The 23,354-nt window shown below is 49.7% G+C and overlaps 1 protein-coding gene across 2 annotated transcripts in view; it reads left to right on the forward strand.

Annotated features, from left to right (window-relative positions):
* DLC1 (DLC1 Rho GTPase activating protein) overlaps nucleotides 1-23,354 on the forward strand; it is a 193,702-nt gene that overhangs the window by 164,698 nt on the left and 5,650 nt on the right. For both annotated transcript variants that reach the window (XM_054383273.1, XM_054383274.1), the window contains 5 exons: nucleotides 12,178-12,241; nucleotides 15,090-16,516; nucleotides 18,967-19,143; nucleotides 21,002-21,161; nucleotides 21,622-21,820. In XM_054383273.1, the coding sequence (XP_054239248.1) occupies nucleotides 12,178-12,241; nucleotides 15,090-16,516; nucleotides 18,967-19,143; nucleotides 21,002-21,161; nucleotides 21,622-21,820 (2,027 nt within the window). The remainder of the gene's footprint in view (nucleotides 1-12,177; nucleotides 12,242-15,089; nucleotides 16,517-18,966; nucleotides 19,144-21,001; nucleotides 21,162-21,621; nucleotides 21,821-23,354) is intronic.

A 23,354-nucleotide genomic window follows, 5' to 3' on the forward strand; every position in this document is an offset into this window, starting at 1 on the left:
AACAGAAAGAGAAGGGCAGGAATGTAAAGCTCTCCAGGAACATTTACAAGCTTTTCAAATAAAGAGAACAGCTTTGTTGGCCCAGAAGGGGAAAAACATCCTTCATGTTATAAATTCACACTCAGGGTTTGCCCTACTCAAATGCTGGGCACCTGTTCATCCATATTAAGATGTGTTCATTGCTCTGCTTATTTATGTGGAGCTCTGGAACTCGGGAAGTCCCTGAGCAGAAAGCATAGCGGTGGCAGTGAGTGGTGGTTCCCAGAAGCATGGTCTGCCCTTGCCAGGAAAACAAAGCACAGTCAGGGCAGCAGATGTTGAACCTTGTGCTCACCAGCAAGAATGCTTTTAACCTGGGGTGGTTGATTTCTACGGGGAAGAAAAGTAGCAGATTGTTTCTCCATGGTGAAAGGAGGGATATGCCCTGGAGTATGGAGGTGCAGATACTGTGGGGAACTGGGAAGTCTTCAGTAAGTCTGCTCATTGCAAAATCACCACTCAACCACTTCCAGTTCCAGTCGTTTTCTGTGCAGTATGCATAACAATCCACTGTGGTCTTCCTGTAGCTGGAGAAAAAGACTTTAAGGGCAGAACTATCTCATTCTGAAGCCTGTGGTTTCTGTATCAGAGTCACCTTTCATAAGGTAACTTTAAAACTGCAGCTGAAGTTTCTCTAGAAGCATTCAGACCCCACCTGAAAATAAAACTGCAGTCACTGAGTTAATCATCACAGTTGTCTGAGCCTGACCCTTTACCCTTTGTGCTAGACAAAAGCAGGACATTATCACAGCATTTTCACCTTCAGATTAGTTTTTTTTCCACACCTCCTTTAACTTTGTAAAGCTCATTAAAAAGGTGAAGAAGGCACATGGCTTGGAATGCTGCATTTCTGCCCCAAGCCTGGGTTCGTTCTGACCCAGGCCATGGCCACTGTGTAGACAGTACAGAGCTTGACTTAGCAGAAGACTTAGAGCTGATTCACAGCCCTCAGTCTATCACTGTTTCTTGCCTGAAAATCAGAATAGTTGGGGAGTTATTGGCAGTTTTATTGAGCATTGAATGAGTACTGGATAGGGTGGGTGGGAAGAAAACAGTTGGTCAGCTGTGGGGAGGATCTGCTTTGCTGTAGAACCACCAGTGCTCTGCCAGCAGTTTGTGCTGGTTTGAGGCCAGCCAGAACATCTCTTGCCCCGAAAGGGACAAAAGAATGACACACGCAAACGGATTGGAGAGTGATGGAAAGTTTAAGTGGAAAAGCAATTGGTGAAGCTACAGAGAACTACAAACTACAAAGCATAGTGGAAAAGAACACCCTAAAGCATACAAAACCTCTCACAGAATTCCCAAGAGGATTCCCAATCCTTCCCTTCCCCCCACCTGAGGGTCTACCCAATCCCTCAGGGCTCTTTCTTCCCCCTCCCACTGCTAGGCAAGTCTCAGGCTGGCCAGGTCTGAGACTGCCCCCCCCCTCCATTCTCCTCCTGGCATTAGGCCTAGGCAGGCCTAAGAGGCCTGAGATACTCCCCCGGCATTACCCGATAAGAGAGCATCTCCCACGGGGCAGAGAGGGAAGAAAGAGGAAGAGAATGACTCTGCAGATGGCTTTATAGGGCGCAGGATTTATGGGTAGAAATATGCCATTTCCTGTGTCCACCCCTATTGGGCGAGCACCTGGGACACCAGAGGTGTATCTCATGCAGCAGTGGCAGGGGGCACCCAGCCCAAACTGCCACACAGTTCTAGTTGCCTTCTGCTAATTACTGCATGGGAAGGAATTGCTTTTAAAAAGACTGCAGCAGTCACTGTGACAGGGATTGATTTTATTTCTTTTTTAGCTTTGAAGCATTTTAAATGGTAGTTTTCATCTGAACAGTGTTGCAAATTATTGTTTAATAATCTTGTTAGTGGAAGCAGCCCAGCAGGCAGCTGTGTGCAGCCAGTGGAGTGTGGGCAGCAGGACAAGAGAGGGGATTCTGCACCTGGACTCTGCTGTGCTGAGACCCCCCCTCCAGTTCTGGTGGCCCCAGCAGGAGAAGGACACAGAGCTGCTGGAGTGAGGCCAGAGGAGGCCACAAAGATGATCCAAGGGCTGGAGCAGCTCTGCTGTGAGCACAGGCTGAGGGAGCTGAGGGTGTTCAGCCTGGAGAAGAGAAGACTCTGGGGGGACCTTAGAGCTGCCTGCCAGGACCTGAAGGGATCCTGCAGGAAGGCTGCAGAGGGACTTCTCCTCAGGGGCTCTAGAGACAGGCCAAGGGGCAATGGTTTGAAGCTGAGGCAGAGCAGGGTTAGAGTGGAGCTGAGGAAGAAGTTGTTGAGGAGGAGGGTGGTGAGACTCTGGCACAGGCTGCCCAGGGAGGCTGTGGCTGCCTCCTGCCTGGGGGTGCTGAAGGCCAGGCTGGCTGAGACCTTGAGCAGCTGAGTGTAGTTGAGAGGTGTCCCTGTTCATGGTGGGGAGGTTGGAGGAGATGAGCTCTGAGCTCCCTTCCAGCCTGAGCCATTCTGTGAAGCAGCAAAGCAAATGGAACTTTAAAACCAGCTTATTAGTAAATAATTTTGTCTAGTTCATTTCTAAATGGAAAAGATATAAATAGCTACCCAGTTAAGGTTTTCGTGGGAAAATTTGAAGTGAAAAGTCAGTTTGGACTTGAATAACAGAGGTAGCAATAGCATTTGGTGACAGTAGAGTGACTTTTTGTTTGCTAGGATGCTTCAAGGCACTGCTGGCCTTGCCTTCAGAAGGCTTTATGTATATTAATGACGGGGAATTTATCTCCAGAGGATAACTGGCTGCGCCATGGGCTAATGAAACAAAATCCTGAGACAGACTTCTCCTAAGGGCTGTTGCTAAGTGCAAAGCACATAACAAGCCATGGTGGAAATCCTGATTAGTCTCCTTACACATAGCTACAGAACTGCCACGCTGTACCAGAGAGAGTTCTGAGATCTCTCACCATCAGCACTTCTCATCTACAATGCTGGCTATAATGGATTCACATGCAGCATTCCCTGCTTGTGTCATCTGGTGAGCAGAGAGCTGGCTACCTTTGCAGGGCAAAACCTGCAGGTGAGCCCCAGAGGCCAGCAGAGAGGCTGCCTGCTGCAGTGAAGTGAGAAAGGCTTGTACCATCCCTTAGTTACAGGTGTAATGGAGTTGGGAGTTGCCCTTTAAGAAGGAATCAAGAATCGTCAAATCATAGAATCAGCTCCTCACAGAATCACAGAATTGTCAGGGCTGGAAGGGACCTCAAGCATCATCCAGTTCCAAACCCCTTGCCATGGGCAGGGACACCTCACACTACAGCAGGTTGCTCACAGCCACATCCAGCCTCACTGCAAAAACCTCCAGGGATGAGGCTTCCACCACCTCCTTGGGCAACCTGTGCCAGTGCCTCACTACCCTCATGGGGAAAAACTTCTTCCTAACATCCAATCTGAATTGTTTCTATTTTTGCTCCATTCCCCCCAGTCCTATCACTCCCTGACACCCTAAAAAGTCCCTCCCCATCTTTCTTGGAGCCCACTTCAGATCCTGGAAGGCCACAAGAAGGTCTCCTGGGAGCCTTCTCCTCTCCAGACTGCACAACCCCAACTCTCTCAGTCTGTCCTCATAGGTGAGCAGCTCCAGCCCTCTGCTCATCCTTACGGCCCTTCTCAGGACACTTTCCAGCACCTCCACATCCTTCTTGTAATAGGGGCTCCAGAACTGGAATCCATCAAGCAAATATGTTAAACATCAAAGCTAGATCCTACAGTTACTCAGAGTGGGAATTGTCACTGAAAATGTGCACATCTAATTATCTGCATTGCTACCACTTCCCTTGTGTGCCTGGGCTGAGAATTTTCTCCTGACAGCAAGAGCAAAATTAATTACTTGGGGTCAGAGCCAACAGATTATCTAGATTAAGAAAGGCTTCACACTGTAAATCCATATTCAGATTTATAATTCGGGTGAAGTTAGGTGTTCACACTCCAAGTCTTCTTCAGGCTGCCTTTCTTAAAAGAAGATCAGGCTATGAACTGTGGCCAGAATTACTTTGGCAATGTCTGAGGGGAAGACTAGGAATGATGAATGCAGCCTTTGCTCATCCCTGAGAGAAGCTGCAGTTTGCTCATCCCTGAGAGAAGCTGCAGTTTGCTCATCCCTGAGAGAAGCTGCGGTTTGCTCATCCCTGAGAGAAGGTGCAGTTTGCTCACCCCTGAGAGAAGGTGCAGTTTGCTCATCCCTGAGAGAAGGTGCAGTGTGCTCTTCCTTGAGAGAAGCTGCAGTTTGCTCATTCCTGAGAGAAGGTGCAGTTTGCTCACCCCTGAGAGAAGGTGCAGTTTGCTCATCCCTGAGAGAAGGTGCAGTTTGCTCTTCCTTGAGAGAAGCTGCAGTTTGCTCATTCCTGAGAGAAGGTGCAGTTTGCTCACCCCTGAGAGAAGGTGCAGTTTGCTCATCCCTGAGAGAAGGTGCAGTGTGCTCTTCCTTGAGAGAAGCTGCAGTTTGCTCATCCCTGAGAGAAGGTGCAGTTTGCTCTTCCTTGAGAGAAGCTGCAGTTTGCTCATCCCTGAGAGAAGCTGCAGTTTGCTGTTCCTTGAGAGAAGCTGCAGTGGGTCATGTTTGTGTGGGGCAGGTTCAGGCTTCCAGTGTAATTGCCTTAGGGCTGATCTGGGCCCATCTCAACTGTAAGGCTGGGACTGAGAGGCAGGTCCTGTTGTGCTGATCACCATGTTGGTCACCCTCAAGAAGAAAGGTTTTACAGAGCCAGGGTGAAGGAGGGTGAGAGCCTGGGTTAGGAGTACATGGAGGGCAAGGAAAAGTGAGGTCTTGGAGATGTAAGGCTCCCCAAGAGTAAGATACCATCCAGATGTGAAGATGTATGTAGAGAGAGGTGACTCAAAGGCATTTGTCTCAGTGATAGGGAGGAATATTGTCTTGTCATCCAGACAGTCATGCAGAGAGTGGCCAGGGTGTGAGGCACTGTAGAAATTGAGACTAAGATAACCAGGTGAAAGTGGCTGTAAGTACTATCTGCAGCAGTCCTGCCTGGTCCCTCATCTCCCAGCTTGTCCTCACAAAGGTACTGCTGGGACAGGTTTGGGCAGAATAAGACAGAACTAAAGAATAAGACAGCCCTGCTGAATTTATACCTGGGAATGCAATTACCAGAGGAGAAGCTCCAGAGGCAGTAGAGAAAATTGTGGTTCATTAACAAGCATCAAAGTGATGGGAAGCTCTATAGAAAATGAAAGTGTGCTTAGATGCTTTCAAAGTGTTGTGAAGCAGATGTGAAGGTTAAGGACAGTTGTGTAGGTAACTCTCACCCTGGCAAAGCCTAAACTCGCAAGGCTTAGCTTTTTGCAGCCCCACCAGTGTGGTAGGAAGGCAGCTTTGCATGTCATCGTGGTAGGAAGGCAGCTTTGCATGTCATCGTGGTAGGAAGGCAGCTTTGCATGTCATGGTAGGAGGGCAGCTTTGCATGTCATGGTGGTAGGAAGGCAGCTTTGCATGTCATGGTGGGAAGGCAGCTTTGCATGTCATGGTGGTAGGAAGGCAGCTTTGCATGTCATCGTGGTAGGAAGGCAGCTTTGCATGTCATCATGGTAGGAAGGCAGCTTTGCATGTCATCGTGGTAGGAAGGCAGCTTTGCATGTCATGGTAGGAAGGCAGCTTTGCATGTCATCGTGGTAGGAAGGCAGCTTTGCATGTCATGGTGGTAGGAAGGCAGCTTTGCATGTCATGGTAGGAAGGCAGCTTTGCATGTCATGGTGGTAGGAAGGCAGCTTTGCATGTCATCATGGTGGGAAGGCAGCTTTGCATATCATCGTGGTAGGAAGGCAGCTTTGCATGTCATGGTGGTAGGAAGGCAGCTTTGCATGTCATGGTGGTAGGAAGGCAGCTTTGCATGTCATGGTGGTAGGAAGGCAGCTTTGCATGTCATGGTGGTAGGAAGGCAGCTTTGCATGTCATGGTGGTAGGAAGGCAGCTTTGCATGTCATCGTGATAGGAAGGCAGCTTTGCATGTCATCGTGGTAGGAAGGCAGCTTTGCATGTCATGGTGGTAGGAAGGCAGCTTTGCATGTCATCATGGTGGGAAGGCAGCTTTGCATGTCATCGTGGTAGGAAGGCAGCTTTGCATGTCATGGGTAGGAAGGCAGCTTTGCATGTCATGGTGGGAAGGCAGCTTTGCATGTCATGGTGGTAGGAAGGCAGCTTTGCATGTCATCGTGGTAGGAAGGCAGCTTTGCATGTCATCGTGGTAGGAAGGCAGCTTTGCATGTCATCGTGGTAGGAAGGCAGCTTTGCATGTCATCGTGGTGGGAAGGCAGCTTTGCATGTCATCGTGGTAGGAAGGCAGCTTTGCATGTCATGGTGGTAGGAAGGCAGCTTTGCATGTCATTGTGATAGGAAGGCAGCTTTGCATGTCATCGTGGTAGGAAGGCAGCTTTGCATATCATGGTAGGAAGGCAGCTTTGCATGTCATGGTGGTAGGAAGGCAGCTTTGCATGTCATGGTAGGAAGGCAGCTTTGCATGTCATGGTGGTAGGAAGGCAGCTTTGCATGTCATCGTGGTAGGAAGGCAGCTTTGCATGTCATCGTTGGTAGGAAGGCAGCTTTGCATGTCATCGTGGTAGGAAGGCAGCTTTGCATGTCATCATGGTGGGAAGGCAGCTTTGCATGTCATGGTAGGAAGGCAGCTTTGCATGTCATGGTGGTAGGAAGGCAGCTTTGCATGTCATCGTGGTAGGAAGGCAGCTTTGCATGTCATCGTGGTAGGAAGGCAGCTTTGCATGTCATCGTTGGTAGGAAGGCAGCTTTGCATGTCATCATGGTAGGAAGGCAGCTTTGCATGTCATCATGGTGGGAAGGCAGCTTTGCATGTCATGGTAGGAAGGCAGCTTTGCATGTCATGTGTAGGAAGGCAGCTTTGCATGTCATCGTGGTAGGAAGGCAGCTCCGCATGTCATGGTGGTAGGAAGGCAGCTTTGCATGTCATGGTGGTAGGAAGGCAGCTTTGCATGTCATGGTGGTAGGAAGGCAGCTTTGCATGTCATGGTAGGAAGGCAGCTTTGCATGTCATGGTAGGAAGGCAGCTTTGCATGTCATCGTGGTAGGAAGGCAGCTTTGCATGTCATGGTGGTAGGAAGGCAGCTTTGCATGTCATGGTAGGAAGGCAGCTTTGCATGTCATGGTGGGAAGGCAGCTTTGCATGTCATGGTGGTAGGAAGGCAGCTTTGCATGTCATCGTGGTAGGAAGGCAGCTTTGCATGTCATCGTGGTAGGAAGGCAGCTTTGCATGTCATCGTGATAGGAAGGCAGCTTTGCATGTCATCATGGTAGGAAGGCAGCTTTGCATGTCATGGTGGGAAGGCAGCTTTGCATGTCATGGTGGTAGGAAGGCAGCTTTGCATGTCATCGTGGTAGGAAGGCAGCTTTGCATGTCATCGTGGTAGGAAGGCAGCTTTGCATGTCATGGTGGTAGGAAGGCAGCTTTGCATGTCATCATGGTGGGAAGGCAGCTTTGCATGTCATCATGGTGGGAAGGCAGCTTTGCATGTCATCATGGTAGGAAGGCAGCTTTGCATGTCATGGTGGTAGGAAGGCAGCTTTGCATGTCATCGTGGTAGGAAGGCAGCTTTGCATGTCATGGTAGGAAGGCAGCTTTGCATGTCATGGTAGGAAGGCAGCTTTGCATGTCATGGTGGGAAGGCAGCTTTGCATGTCATGGTGGTAGGAAGGCAGCTTTGCATGTCACGGTAGGAAGGCAGCTTTGCATGTCACGGTGGGAAGGCAGCTTTGCATGTCATGGTAGGAAGGCAGCTTTGCATGTCATGGTGGTAGGAAGGCAGCTTTGCATGTCATGGTGGTAGGAAGGCAGCTTTGCATGTCATCATGGTGGGAAGGCAGCTTTGCATGTCATGGTGGGAAGGCAGCTTTGCATGTCATGGTAGGAAGGCAGCTTTGCATGTCATGGTGGGAAGGCAGCTTTGCATGTCATGGTGGTAGGAAGGCAGCTTTGCATGTCATGGTGGGAAGGCAGCTTTGCATGTCATGGTGGTAGGAAGGCAGCTTTGCATGTCATCGTGATAGGAAGGCAGCTTTGCATGTCATCATGGTAGGAAGGCAGCTTTGCATGTCATCATGGTAGGAAGGCAGCTTTGCATGTCATCATGGTGGGAAGGCAGCTTTGCATGTCATGGTAGGAAGGCAGCTTTGCATGTCATCGTGGTAGGAAGGCAGCTCCGCATGTCATGGTGGTAGGAAGGCAGCTTTGCATGTCATCGTGGTAGGAAGGCAGCTTTGCATGTCATCGTGGTAGGAAGGCAGCTTTGCATGTCATCGTGGTAGGAAGGCAGCTTTGCATGTCATGGTGGTAGGAAGGCAGCTTTGCATGTCATCGTGGTAGGAAGGCAGCTTTGCATATCATCGTGGTAGGAAGGCAGCTTTGCATGTCATCATGGTGGGAAGGCAGCTTTGCATGTCATGGTAGGAAGGCAGCTTTGCATGTCATGGTGGTAGGAAGGCAGCTTTGCATGTCATTGTGATAGGAAGGCAGCTTTGCATGTCATTGTGATAGGAAGGCAGCTTTGCATGTCATCGTGGTAGGAAGGCAGCTTTGCATATCATCGTGGTGGGAAGGCAGCTTTGCATGTCATCGTGGTAGGAAGGCAGCTTTGCATGTCATCGTGGTAGGAAGGCAGCTTTGCATGTCATCGTGGTAGGAAGGCAGCTTTGCATGTCATCGTGGTAGGAAGGCAGCTTTGCATGTCATCGTGGTAGGAAGGCAGCTTTGCATGTCATGTGGTAGGAAGGCAGCTTTGCATGTCATCGTGGTAGGAAGGCAGCTTTGCATGTCATGGTGGTAGGAAGGCAGCTTTGCATGTCATGGTGGTAGGAAGGCAGCTTTGCATGTCATGGTGGTAGGAAGGCAGCTTTGCATGTCATCGTGGTAGGAAGGCAGCTTTGCATGTCATCGTGGTAGGAAGGCAGCTTTGCATATCATCGTGGTAGGAAGGCAGCTTTGCATGTCATGGTGGTAGGAAGGCAGCTTTGCATGTCATGGTAGGAAGGCAGCTTTGCATGTCATGGTGGTAGGAAGGCAGCTTTGCATGTCATGGTGGTAGGAAGGCAGCTTTGCATGTCATGGTGGTAGGAAGGCAGCTTTGCATGTCGTTGTAGGAAGGCAGCTTTGCATGTCATGGTGGTAGGAAGGCAGCTTTGCATGTCGTAGGAAGGCAGCTTTACATGTCATCGTGGTAGGAAGGCAGCTTTGCATGTCATCGTTGGTAGGAAGGCAGCTTTGCATGTCATGGTGGTAGGAAGGCAGCTTTGCATGTCATGGTGGTAGGAAGGCAGCTTTGCATGTCATCGTGGTAGGAAGGCAGCTTTGCATGTCATCATGGTGGGAAGGCAGCTTTGCATGTCATCATGGTGGGAAGGCAGCTTTGCATGTCGTTGTAGGAAGGCAGCTTTACATGTCATCGTGGTGGGAAGGCAGCTTTGCATGTCGTTGTAGGAAGGCAGCTTTGCATGTCATCGTGGTAGGAAGGCAGCTTTGCATGTTGTAGGAATTTGCATGTCATTCTGTGTTTTCAGTGTCCTCTAGGAGCTGGGTTGAACTGGGGCAGAAGGTAAAGAAGGATGTATGATGTATGTAATGAAAGCTGCAGACCTGAGGCAATGGCTGCAGGGCATTTGGGTTTAAAGGGGAAGCTGGGTTTGTGATGAAATCAGGTCAGATGTGTAACAGAGCCTTTCCTTGCCTGGCTGCTATTGCATTTAACCTCTCTCATCGGGTGTTACCTTATCTTGCCTTCAGACTCCGTCCTCTGAGGTGTGCTGGGAGATCTTTTTTTTCCTTAAACACCCTCTGTGGAAGCAGAGGTCTTTGCTCTACCCTTTTCCACCAATGTCAGGGTTTAATTTGAGTAGGAGAAAAGTCTGGGGATGTAATCTCTGTGAAATCAGAGATCGTCTTTATTAGCAGTCAGACAGGCTGGAGCTAGATAAAGCCTGGTGCAGGGATCCAGTGATAACTTCTTGCTGCATAAGTCAAAGGTTGCAGCACTGTGAAATTTGTAAAGTGTTACACAATATAGAACTGAAACCAGTTTAATATTCCCTGGTCTTGAGGTCCAGGAGTTTGAGAGGAGAATGTTTTTATAGCTGAGAGAGGGAGGTGGCTCTTTGCTGCTGTGTGGCCTCATGAACCCCAAAACTCCCCTTCTGTTGTAGCTGGGACATTCACCCTTCACCCACACCAGAAATACAACTCCTCTGAAACTGGACTTGTGCATCTAGCCACAGAAGGACTGAGCCTTCTGCCTTTTAAAGTCAGGGCAGAGATGGGAATGGAGAGCTCTGGATAACTTTGCTAACCTCCCACTGCCCTACTCTATGACCCATGGCAATTCTTCTCTTTCTCATCCTTTCTGCTGTGTTGTGGCTGGGTCTAATTATAGATCAAACTGCACAACTGCTGCAAAAGAGCACCAGTAGGAGCTTTTCCACTTTCTTTGATGGCCTCAGGATTCAGCCCTGTGTAAATACCATCTGCAACCAATCCTGTGCATGAAAGGCTGAGGGAAAGAGAAGGGAGCAGTAATTCTTCTGTGCACACGTTTTCTCTATTCAAGTTACAAATGTCATGGATCTGAAGAGACCTATCTGAAGCAGCAAGGGCAGTCAGCAGTTCTCTTTTTAGCTTCCCAAAGCTGCTGATACAGGCTCTCCTTTACACTCTGCTTGAGTGAATTATGTGAAAATTATACAACTTCCTTCAGGATCACTGAGGGGGTTTAAAGCTGAGTTTTACTCCTGTGGAAGCTGGGCTGCGGTCTGGCTGAAGGAAAGGGCTGGCTCTGCTCCTCTGCCCTGTGCGCCCCCTGCACACACTGCCCTTCATGCAGCTGGGGAAATTCAACCCAGCAAAGTACTGAAAGCTTAGCTTTCAGCTCAGTCAGTCTCCTCATCCAACCCCACAGTACAGCCTCAGGAGTGGAAGTATAAACACAAGGGAACCAAACTAGCAGTGCACGAAGCTGCTGCTTTAGCTTTGCTGCCTTCTGCACCGTGCCCACACTCTGCTGCCTTGTGCCTTGCCGCAGCACCAGCCTTTCTCTCACCACGTTTTAGCAGGGCAGATGCTGGCTCAGTGTTGTCCTTGGAGCAGTTTCTGGGAGGCAAGGGCTGGGAGAGGGGCAGGAGACCGAAGCAGCTCTCATTTAGCTGTGCCCAGATTGCCATGGAGCTGTGTGTTTAACAGTGCCAAGTTCTGCTCTGCTTGAGGCTGTTCATAGCCCTGCAGGCTGAGCTTCTAGGGCAGCAGGGAGAAGAAAGAGTTGTTGGTTTTGTTGTTGTTTAGAGGATACCTACCAGGTCATTAACTCCTCAGGGAGCAGAGGGATGCTTACAGTCCTCCATGCAGTACTTCAAAGTCTGCCACATTTCACAAGGAGGCTGCTTAACTACCTTTGCTGCACCAATTTATTTGTCTTCAGATTTTGGTCCTTGAGAACAACATTTTTTAAATATAAAAAAACTTCGAATTTGGGAAACCAAAATCAAATCTGTGTTTTGTTTTTTGGTTGTTTTGGGTTGTTTTTAATTTTTCTGGAGAGTTGTCTTCTCTGTTTTTAACTGGGGACTGTTGAAAATAATCACTGTTCATAAACAAAATAGGCACTAATCAGTGGAAAAGGAGTTTCCTCTGGGAGGTTTTAGTTTATGAAGTGCAATTTTGCAAACAGACACAGGTACAGAGTGTCAGGTAAGAAACATTCCTTGTTACTTTTAGTCTGTTGAGATTGATTGTTTCAGGGTTCAGATGACTGCTATTTAAACAACTGTAATTATGATAACTCATTGGATACTGTAATTATGATAACTCATTATGATACTGTCATTATGATAACTCATTGCACCACTCAGCTTGCTCTGAGTTTCCATCCACTTCTCTTTACTGGGATTCAGGTAGCTGTGACACACAGTCATCCATCTCTCCCTCTGAAGTTAGGACACAGCCAAATGTAGTGGGTTAATGGTTAAGTATAATTAGTGCTCTAATTGAAACTCTGCTGGTGGCTATTTGTATGCAAAGCAGTTTGGGGACAGCCTTCAGAGAAGCTTTTGAACTGGAACAGCCTTGTGTCAAAACACTGGAGCCTTCTCTTACCCTGGTTTCCTCTGCTTTGCAGGCGCTTGAATACTTTGAACAAATGTGCAGTGATGAAGCTAGAAATTAGTCCACACAGGAAAAGGGTAAGTGCCTCTAACATCTTCTGTTACAGCCTTGAGTGTGACTGAAAATGAAGCAAGCCCTCCAGCAGAGTGCTGAGCTGCAGTCTAGGAGAACACCTGAGAAGAACCTGGCAGGGACACACAGTCAGAACTCTGCTTACCTTTCATTATGTGTTCTCAGTGAGTGAAAACTGCAGGGCTTGCCTGAGGTGAAGGTTATTCCCCTAGCAAACTCTTGCCCAGAGTGCTGCTCTCAGTCTGAAAGGCACTGGTCTGCTCTGCCTGCCAGTGAGGCTGTTCATGCTGTAGTGTTACCTGCATTCAGGCAGGACTGTAAAGAGCAGCCTTTGTGGAGGACATCCTGACCAGCCATGGTGAGCTGACATGAACGTTAGGATGTCTTCACTGGCACCACCTTCACAGCTTTGGTTCTTTGCCATCACATTAGGGTTGTGTTGTTGGGAGGTGGACAGGCTCAGGTAGGCTGTGCAAAGGAAAGCCAATCCTTTGCAGGACTGGACACTCTGTTCCCTTGCTTTTTAATTGCATAGTTGAAAATGAAAGCCATATATTTACAGAGTGCTTCAGCCTGCTTTTCAGAAAGCTTATCTGTCTCCAGGGAGCTCAGCAGCAATGGAAAGTGTGTCCTGAATCTTCAGGATCCCTGTGGAGCGTGGTGAGAAATAAAGGAGCACCTGTCTAATTTCCATGAGGCAGCACCAACAGAAAGCTGAGTGGCTGGGCTTTGCTAGGAAGGTACCGCTCAACAGTTGTCTTAAAACGCTGTGTGTGTCCTAGGAGGGATCAGGAGTTGCTGCTGTCCCCTAGGATATGACAACTGCAGATAAAGATGACTGAGCTAAGGCAATACTGTGCTGCCCTGCCCTTAAGAAGAATGCATACAAATGCTCTGAGATTGTTTACCAGGAATTAATCCCCTCTGTCCCTATCTGTTTGTGGTATGTTGGAAAGAGCATCCAAGCTCTGGAAGATAACCCTCTGAGGCAGCATGTATAGGAACCCTTTAACAGTTAAGGCTATACAGCTGGATTGCCATTTATGACCACCAGAAGATTTCTCCTTCTTGTTCCTGGGCCTTGTTAGCACTGGAATGCTAAGGATTGCTGTTATAGGCCAGCCCAGACCCTTCTTCAGCCCCAAACCCCAGATCTTCCAGAGGCTGGACATTGCCTTTTGTTTCAACCCTTCCTGATTTTCATTTACCACCCATGTTCTGGCAGATGGATTGGGATCCTCTTCCCTTCTGGTGTTGACTTCATTCAAGTCAAGGCTTAGCCTTCAGAGCTTTCTAACACAGGGAAAAATTGTGCTGACAGAAATCTGTGTTTCCTTCTGCTTGCATTTACCTCTTTGCAAATGAAGAGCACTTTAACTGCTCCTTTTTCTTTTTTTCTGTATTCAAACCACATTCACTACCAAACCATCACTACTATCCACTGGCAGCTTCAGATTACTTTTTCTCTCCTGAAGACTTTAAATAAGCAAGCCAGTCTTTTAAGTTTTCATCTGAGCCATGAGTAGAAGTAGTTTGTGGTAGGTGGGAAACAAAGAAAATGATGCTTGCTCTGTGCCTCATGTGTGTTTGGCTGTAAAAATAAGTCAGGTGTTTCACAGGTTTTCCTGAGCTGGTGAAATGTGCTATGAAAAAAAACCAAAACCCACCCTAACAAACAAAACCCCTCAAAAAACCTAGGAGATGCTCAGAAGCTGAAATATGCACAAATAACATACTTGAAATAGCAATAAGTTGCTTGTTCTGGGAATCCATGGTTATGTTCCTGGCACACAAACAGTTATAGCTTGGGGCATGCCATGTCTGTTTGTTTTCAAATTAAAGCCATCTAAACAGATGAAGTGCACCTCAGTCAGTGTTTGCTACTCTGAACAGCAGAGCTGGTTTGGTGGTTTGCTGGTGGTGTATCAGAGTATCTTCCCTGGGTTCACTCTTCCAACAACACATTTCCCATGTGTTTGGAAGACCAAAGATGTCAGTTCCAGGACTGTTCCCTTTCTGTGTTTATATGGAAAGATTGTAAGTGTTGTACACTTAATTGTGCCCTCAGGCATTACTCATACCTCAGACATCATCAGTGGAGATGTTATTTACCCTTTACTTACGTGCAGTACTGCTCTTGCTGCTTGCTATCTGGGAGTGTTAAAGCTTTGCCTCAAGCGAGGCTGAGGTACAAACTTCACAGGACATTCTTATAATGTTAGCTGCTAGCCTGTGGGAGGAAGAGTGGACCAGGGTAGAGCCTGGAGGCATCACACATGTGCAGTGCAAGAGCTTCTCTTGCTATCTCATTAGTCAGAGCGAGGAGACCCTTCTGACTTGCCAAGCAGGAGAGGAATGAAGCTGCTATAACTCAGCGCGCACGAGAAACATCTCATCGTGGCTCAGAGGAGTATAAACACACAGCCACTATCAACAGAATGCACCTCTGGAGAGACTCCAGAGGGACCCCAACCCCTCACTGACTCTTCTTTAAAATTTTATGCATGCCAGGAATTTCCATTGATCTGAGGGCTCTTCACTGTGACCAATTAATTAAAAGTCTATGGATAGGAGAGAGCAATTTCCAGCAGCTTGTGCTGTTTGTTTCTTTTCAGGAAGGTTGTATCTTTTGTCTTTAAAATCTGTTGAAACACGTTGCCTGCCCCACGTTATCTTGTCCTGTGATGGGTTTTGTGGCCTAATCTTGCTCTCCCTGCAGCAGAAGAGTCTTTTCCCTTCAGATGCAGTGAGAACAAGGCCGCGCTAAAGTAGTGCGCATTGTATTTAAATGCAGCCCTCTGTGCCATCCGGGCAGCTCCCCAGCAGTGCTCTCAACCTCCTCCTCCTTTGCAGAGTGAAGATTCAGACGAAGATGAACCTTGTGCGATAAGTGGCAAATGGACTTTTCAGAGGGACAGCAAGAGGTGGTCAAGGCTTGAGGAGTTTGATGTGTTCCCTCCAAAGAAGGACCTGAGTGCCCCCTCCCCAGAGGCTCCTCAGCTCAGCAACGCGGTGAGCAGCGAGAGTGTGCTGACAGACCTCAGCGAGCGCCAGGAGGTGGCCTCCATCCTGAGCCTCAGCAGCACCAGCAGCCACCAGCCCACCCTGCAGAGCGAGACGTCCACCACCAGGACAAACTCAGTGGTGAGCGTTTGCTCCTCGAGCAACTTGGCAGTCAATGATGACTCCTTCAGCAGCCTGCCCTCACCCAGGGAGCTGAACAGCTTCAGCTTCGGCATGAAACCCAGCGAGAAGAACACCAAGTCCAAAACCAAGAGCCTGCTCAAGAGGATGGAGAGCCTGAAAATCAAGAGCTCTCACCACAGCAAGAGCAAAGCCCCTTCGAAGCTCGGCCTCATCATCAGCGGGCCCATCCTGCAGGAGAGCATGGACGAGGACAAACTGAAGCGGCTGAACTGCGTGGAGATCTCCGCCCTGAACGGCAGCCACATCAGCCTGCCCATGGTGCGGAAGAGGAGCGTCTCCAACTCCACCCAGACTAGCAGCAGCAGCAGCCAGTCGGAGACCAGCAGCGCGGTCAGCACGCCCAGCCCCGTCACGCGCACCCGCAGCCTCAGCGCCTGCAACAAGAGGGTGGGCATGTACCTGGAGGGCTTCGACCCCTTCAACCAGGCCACCTTCAGCGACGTGCTAGAGCAGAACTTCCGCAACCGCGGTGGCTTCGCGGAGGACACTGTCTTCCTCATCCCTGAGGACCACAAGCCCGGCACCTTCCCCAAGGCGCTCTCCAACGGCAGCTTCGGCCCCACGGAGGGCGGCAGCTCCGTGAACTGGAGGACAGGCAGCTTCCGCGGGCACGGCCACCTCAGCCTGCACAGGGAGAACAGTGGAGACAGCTCCAAGGAGCTGGCCGTGGGCAGGAGGCGCAACTCCTCCAGCTCGGTCAGCAGCCGCCTCAGCATTTATGACAACGTGCCCGGCTCCATCCTCTACTCCAGCACCAGTGACCTGGCCGACCTGGAGAACGAGGACATCTTTCCAGAGCTGGACGACATCCTGTACCATGTCAAGGGCATGCAGAGGATAGTGAACCAGTGGTCAGAGAAGTTCTCCGACGAAGGCGACTCCGACTCAGTGCTCGACTCCATCTCCCCCTGCCCTTCCTCTCCAAAGCAGATCCATCTGGATGTAGACAACGATCGGACGACCCCCAGTGACCTGGACAGCATGGGGAATTCTCTGAACGAGACGGAGGAGCCTGCAGGGATGCAGGATAGGAGGGACTCTGGGGTGGGCGCATCCCTGACGCGGTCCAGCAGGTGAGATCCCCAGCAGCAGGACTTGGGGTGGCCCCAGTGAGGTCCTCTCCAGCCCGAGTGGCTCTGTAGTAGCCACACCGTAGGTGCAGTTGAAGCTGTGGCCATTCAAGCACACACTTGCTGTTCCCATCACTTCCCAAAGCAGCCACAGGCAAGGGCAGTGGAATCATATCATCACAGAATTGTCAGGGTTGGAAGGGACCTCAAGCACCATCCAGTTCCAACCCCCCTGCCATGGGCAGGGACACCTCACACTAGAGCAAGTTGCTCACAGCCACATTCAGCCTGGCCTTAAAAACCTGGGTGGATGTCAAGTGGAGGGGGCCAGGCTCTTTTTGGTGATTCACAGTGATAAGCCAAGAAACAATGAGTTCAAACTAGAACGTAGAAGATTTCAGCTCAACATGAGGAGAAACTTATTTACAGTGAGGGTGACAGAGCCCTGGAACAGGCTGCCCAGGGGTGTTGTGGATTCTCCTTCTTTGGAGACTTTCCAAACCCACCTGGATGCATTCCTGTGTGGACCCAATGATCTCTTGAGGTCCCTTCCAACCTCTGATATACTGGGAGACTGTGATACCTCCAGGGATGAGGCTTCCACCACCTCCCTGGGCAACCTGTTCCAGCTCTCGCCACCCACATGGGAAAGAATTTCTTCTTAATATCCAATCTCAATCTCCCCATCTCTAGTTTTGCTCCATTCCCCCCAGTCCTATCACTATCTGATACCCTAAAATATCCCTCCCCAGCTTTCTTGTAGCCCACTTCAAATCCTGGAAGGCCACAAGAAGGTCTCCTAGGAGCCTTCTCTTCTCCAGACTGAACAACCCCAACTCTCTCAGTCTGTCCTCATAGCAGAGCAGCTCCAGCCCTCTGCTCATCCTCATGGCCCTTCTCTGGACACCTTCCAGCCCCTCCAGATCCTTCTTGGAACAGAGGCTCCAGAACTGGACACAGAGCTCCAGGTGTGGTCTCTGCAGAGTGGAGCAGAGGGAGAGAATGCCCTCCCTGGCCCTGCTGGCCACACTTCTCTTGCTGCAGCCCAGGCTCTGCTTGGCTCTCTGGGCTGCAAGGGTGCCCTGCTGGCTCATGTTGAGCTTCTCATCCACCAGCACCCCCAAGTACTTGTGGAAGGCTACAGGACATGGGATTCCCAGCATTGGTAGCTCTGTTTGTGTGCTCAGCCTGAGCTGCCCCTGAGAAACAGCCAACTCAGCAAGGCAGCATCAGGAGCAGTGCTGAGGCAGCTGTAAGGGATGATGATTTCTTCAGCCTGCAGTGGTGTGTGGGAGGGAGAAGGATCTCAAGTGGTATTATTCATTTTTGAAGCTGGGTAGGAGAAGAGTGGCAGTGTGCTCTGGTTTGTGTCAGTGGGCAGGGAAAGCTTTGCCTCTCAGACTCTTGTAGACAGCTCTACTTGGCAGGAGCAGGCTGGTCCTTAAGAGCAGCAAGGGCATTACCTCCGCAGGGAAGATGAGACTTGTTTGCTTCCCTTGATTGCTGTAGCATAGAAGGGGACTGGGGGAGTTCCAGTGGCCTCCCAGTTTCTGCTGGGAGTTGTATCATGGGATGAATGACTGTTTTGTATTGTGAGTAGGGCAAGGAGTTGAAAAGAGGAGATGGCTCCAAGGAGACCTTCTTGTGGCCTTCCAGTATCTGAAGGGGGCTATAAGAAAGCTGGGGAGGAGCTTTTTAGGGTGTCAGGTGGTGACAGAACTGGGGGGATGGAGCAAAACTAGAAATGGGTAGATTCAGATTGGATGTTAGGAAGAAATTCTTCCCCATGAGGGTGGTGAGAGACTGCAACAGGTTGCCCAGGGAGGTGGTGGAAGCCTCATCCCTGGAGGTTTTGAAGGCCTGGCTGGATGTGGCTGTGAGCAACCTGCTGTAGTGTGAGGTGTCCCTGCCCATGGCAGGGGGGTTGGAACTGGATGGTGCTTGAGGTCCCTTCCAACCTTGACAATTCTGTGATTCTGTGAATTCTTTCTTTTCTTGATTCCCTTTTTTTTTTTTTTTTTTTTTTTTTTTTTTTTTTTTTTTTTAAAACTGGTGCAAATCATTTAGGGTCTGGTTTCTGCTGTCCTGTAGTCACCCAGAGCTGCTTGTATAAACTTGATGGGCCTCTAGAACTGCTTGGTTCCCCTTGGATGTGTCTTAGGAATTTGGGACCTTTTTCTCAATGGAATTTTCTGATTCCCTCTGCTTTAATAAAGGAAGGGTTTCAGAGAAGGGCTGCTGAAGCCCTCAGAGGGGCAGGAGGCTGTGGTTGACACTGAGCTGTGCACAAGTGCATTCAGAGTGCATGTTGCCATCTGAAGCACTTGCATGTGCTGCATTGCAGCAGGTGAGGCAGGGAAGGTGCAGCTGCTGCCTGTGCAGTCTCAGAGGCCATTTCCTTGCAGTGATGTTTCAGTGACCACTCCTGTCTCTGTCCCCCACCCTATCTGCAGGCACAAGCTGAGGTGGCACAGCTTCCAGAGCTCTCACCGGCCCAGCCTCAGCTCGGCATCTCTGCAGATCAGCTGCCAGTCGGTGGCACAGATGAACCTGCTGCAGAAGTACTCCCTGCTGAAGCTGACTGCCCTGCTGGAGAAGTACACACCTTCCAACAAGCATGGCTTCAGCTGGTAAGGCCTCACTGCCACGTGCAGGCAGGCTGCCGGCAGCAGCAGGGTGGTTCTGCTCCTCCCAACAGCTCCTGGAAAGGTGCAGCGACTCCCTTCAGACCTCTTTGTCCCTCTTTGCAGTTCTGCCTGCAGCCTGTGCTGACAGCTTGGTGGCTTCTAAGGCAGGGCTGAAACCCTTTATGTAAGTGTAATCTTACCAGGCCTGAGAAATGTGTTGATAGGGCAAGTGAGGGGACAAAAGGAGCAAAGGACAGGCCAGCTGTCTGAGCAGGAAGATGTCCACTGTCTGCAGCAAAAGAAGCACTGGCTGGTGATTGAAGCAGCTATGAAGCAGTGGCACAAAGCTCCATACATCTCAACAGCCTTGCTTTCCTTAAGTTACTTTGAAGTGTTTGCATTAGTTTCTCTATATAATTATGTAGTTAAATAGTGACAATTCCCTCCAGTTCCAGCATCACACCAGCCAAAATCTCTCTCTTCCTTCTTTAGAGGTCTATAAATCCACTTAGCTTGCAAGAAAGATGGAGGTAAGGAGCAGAAAAGTTGGGAGACTGATGGCACTTTTTTTATAGGCAGCAGTTTCTGCTGTGGCCATGTGTTTGTAACCCAGCTGAAGGGCTTTTGTCAGAAGAATGAAACAGAAAGCTCTTTTATTATTTTATCTGCAGCCCAGCCTGGGTAACCTTCAGGATGCAGAAGATGCAATAAAATTTTTCTTCGCCTCACCGTAGGTCAGCATCCTCCCTTCCCCTGGAGTCGCAGAGAGTGTTTAGCTCCAGCATCAAAGTGCCTGCTGTTCAAAGGCTGTTATTATGTCAGCCTTCCTAAATAGAGCAGTTGTTTGTTCTGAAAGACAGAAATAAGTATGGAGTACACAGTATCCCTGCGTGCTTCAGATTCTGGCTGGAGCTCGCAGTGTGTTTGCTCACATTCCTCAGGCACGGCTGGTGACAAAGCCAGCATTATTCACACACCTAGCAATAATGCCCTCCACAAGCTACATGGCAATACAGACTGCTTCTGCTTTGCTGGGGAACAGACCAGGCAGCTGTCAGTCTGGGGCACTGCCTGGCTAGCTGGGCTGGGTACTGAAATGTGGAGTAGATCTCCCGGTGCTCAAGCATGCCATTCGTGGCAGCGCTTGGACAGGAGCTTCTCTCCCTGCTTAGGAAAATTAGCTCAGTGTGGCCTTTTTTTCCCTTCTCACTTTATGAAGCCAGTACTCTTGGGGACCTGGGGGTAAATCATTCTTTGGTATTTAGTAACTTTTTCCCTTGGAAAGGCCACTTGTTGAAACTGGAGTGAGAGGTGGGGGTGACAACAGCCACTGGCCCCGCAAGGAGGGGAGTCCCTCCAAGGGGTTGTTTATAGAGCTGAAGTTCTTAGCTGACAAACTCAAATGTATTACATCAGTTTCCTGCTGTTCTGCACACTGGTGGGTGGTGGACCCAGTTTGAGGACTCTGCAGAACAAGGAGCTGACATACAAAAGCTCATTGTTCACTTGTCCATCTTTCCCAAACCCCAAGGAGCAGCCTCATGAGGGGTCACTGACCGCAGCACTGATTGTGACTCTGCTGCAATTCAATCTGGCCCCTGCAGCTTTACCCTCTAGCTTTTGTCCCACTAATATTAATGGAGTAGCACTTCGGGGCAGCACACTGCCCCAGTGTCAAGTCTTTCCTTTAGAGAAGCTCTTTTCTGTACTCTCCCCCTTTCCCAGCCTGATTTGTACTGGCACTGCTTTTCATACCACTGAAGTGCTTCACTTATTTTCACTGAGTTACTGGAAATGTAGAAGACAAATGGTCACCAGAAGTTTAGTTTATTTTGTTTCTTCGTTCTCTGTGCTTAAATAGGGCAGTACCAAAATTTATGAAGAGGATAAAGATGCCAGACTACAAAGACAGGAACGTGTTTGGAGTACCACTGCAAGTGAACGTGCAGCGCAGCGGCCAGCCCCTGCCGCAGAGCATCCAGCAGGCCATGCGCTACCTCCGCAGCCACTGCCTGGACCAGGTGGGTGTTGCTGTGCCCTCATCCACATTCATGCAGCTCCTACAGCCTTGCATCCCAGCTGCCTGCAGCACCCACAGCCTTCCATAACACCTGCCTGCAGCACCCACAGCCCAGCCTTGCAGTAATCTTTATTGGTTCTGGGTCAGACTGAAAAAAGGACAAAGCCAAAGCAGGTCAAAATAGGTAACTAATGCAGGGAAAGCTTTCGAAGCCACAGTTGCCCAGGGAGGTGGTGAAGCCTCATCCCTGGAGTTTTTTGCAGCCAGGCTGGATGTGGCTGTGAGCAACCTGCTGTGGTGTGAGGTGTTCCTGCCCATGGCAGGGGATTGGAACTGGATGATGCTTGAGATCCCTTCCAACACTGACAATTCTGTGATTCTATGAGGAGCTGAAGAGCACGCTCCTGTTCCAGATTCCCTGGACTCCTTGTAAATCCCTTTGCTTTTTCCTGTATGCTCAGGTTGGGCTGTTCAGGAAGTCTGGAGTCAAGTCCAGAATCCAGGCTCTGCGACAGATGAACGAGAGCTGCACTGACAGTGTCTGCTACGAGGGGCAGTCTGCCTACGACGTGGCTGACATGCTGAAGCAGTTCTTCCGTGACCTCCCGGAGCCTCTCATGACCAACAAACTCTCTGAGACCTTCTTACAGATCTACCAATGTAAGTGAGGACTTTCTATGGCTGCTGGCAAATGTGGACCAAGAGTGGAACTGTCTCATGCTGCTCCTCTGGGCACTGTACATGTGGCGTGTGTTGGTCCTTGACTGTCTCCAGCAGCTGTGCTCATAGGCTGCCTCCAAGGGGTGGATTTGTTGTGTTCTAGTTTTGTGACATGTAGAGTGCAAATTCTTTTCATGTCACCTTCCTCTGTTAGTTTGGGAACAAAACCAAATCCTCCATCACCTGCTGTAAAGTTTCCTCCAGCATAAGAAGGACACAGAGCTGCTGGAGTGAGGCCAGAGGAGGCCACAAAGAGGATCCAAGGACTGGAGCAGCCCTGCTGTGAGGACAGGCTGAGGAGCTGGGGGTGTTCAGCCTGCAGAAGACTCTGGGGGGACCTTAGAGCTGCCTGCCAGGACCTGAAGGGATCCTGCAGGAAGGCTGCAGAGGGACTTCTCCTCAGGGGGTCTAGAGACAGGCCAAGGGGCAATGGTTTGAAGCTGAGGCAGAGCAGGGTTAGAGTGGAGCTGAGGAAGAAGTTGTTGAGGAGGAGGGTGGTGAGACTCTGGCACAGGCTGCCCAGGGAGGCTGTGGCTGCCTCCTGCCTGGGGGTGCTGAAGGCCAGGCTGGATGAGACCTTGAGCAGCTGAGTGTAGTTGAGAGGTGTCCCTGGGCATGGTGGAGAGGTTGGAGGAGATGAGCTCTGAGCTCCCTTCCGGCCTGAGCCAGTTGCTCTAACAGCTTGGGTGTCCTTCTTGTGATGGGGACACCAGAACCGGATGCAGTATTTGAGTATTATACTGCACAAACAGCCTCTTGGGAGCCCTTGCTATATTTTGTGCCCTCCTTACGATGATGGTTACAGAAAGACTACAGGAACTTCCTTCAGAGCTCTGCAGGTGGAGGTGATGGTTCAAAAGAAAAGCAGACCTCATCCTGCAGTGCTGGGGTTCTGTCTGTGGATTCTCAAGGTTTATGGAGGAAATTAATTAGACTCTTCACTTCCTTACACCCTGGACAGCAACTCTCTGTGGGTTTAGTGGCACGAAATTTTCAGCAGAGCCTTGCAGAAGTGTTTGTTTCCTTTCACAGGCAGTAGGTCTGAGGAGGAGTTCCCAGAGGTGGTGGGGAAGTATTACCTACCTCTGTGCAGTATTGTTACCTACATCGGTGCAGTATTATTACCTACCTCTGTGCAGTATTGTTGCCTACCTCTGTGCAGTATTATTACCTACCCCTGTGCAGTATTGTTACCTACCTCTGTGCAGTATTATTACCTACCTCTGTGCAGTATTGTTGCCTACCTCTGTGCAGTATTATTACCTACCTCTGTGCAGTATTATTACCTACCTCTGTGCAGTATTATTACCTACCTCTGTGCAGTATTGTTACCTACCTCTGTGCAGTATTATTACCTACCTCTGTGCAGTATTATTACCTACCTCTGTGCAGTATTGTTACCTACCTCTGTGCAGTATTATTACCTACCTCTGTGCAGTATTATTACCTACCTCTGTGCAGTATTATTACCTAC

Source organism: Indicator indicator, chromosome 8, assembly GCF_027791375.1.
Source record: "Indicator indicator isolate 239-I01 chromosome 8, UM_Iind_1.1, whole genome shotgun sequence".
Lineage (NCBI taxonomy): Eukaryota > Metazoa > Chordata > Aves > Piciformes > Indicatoridae > Indicator > Indicator indicator.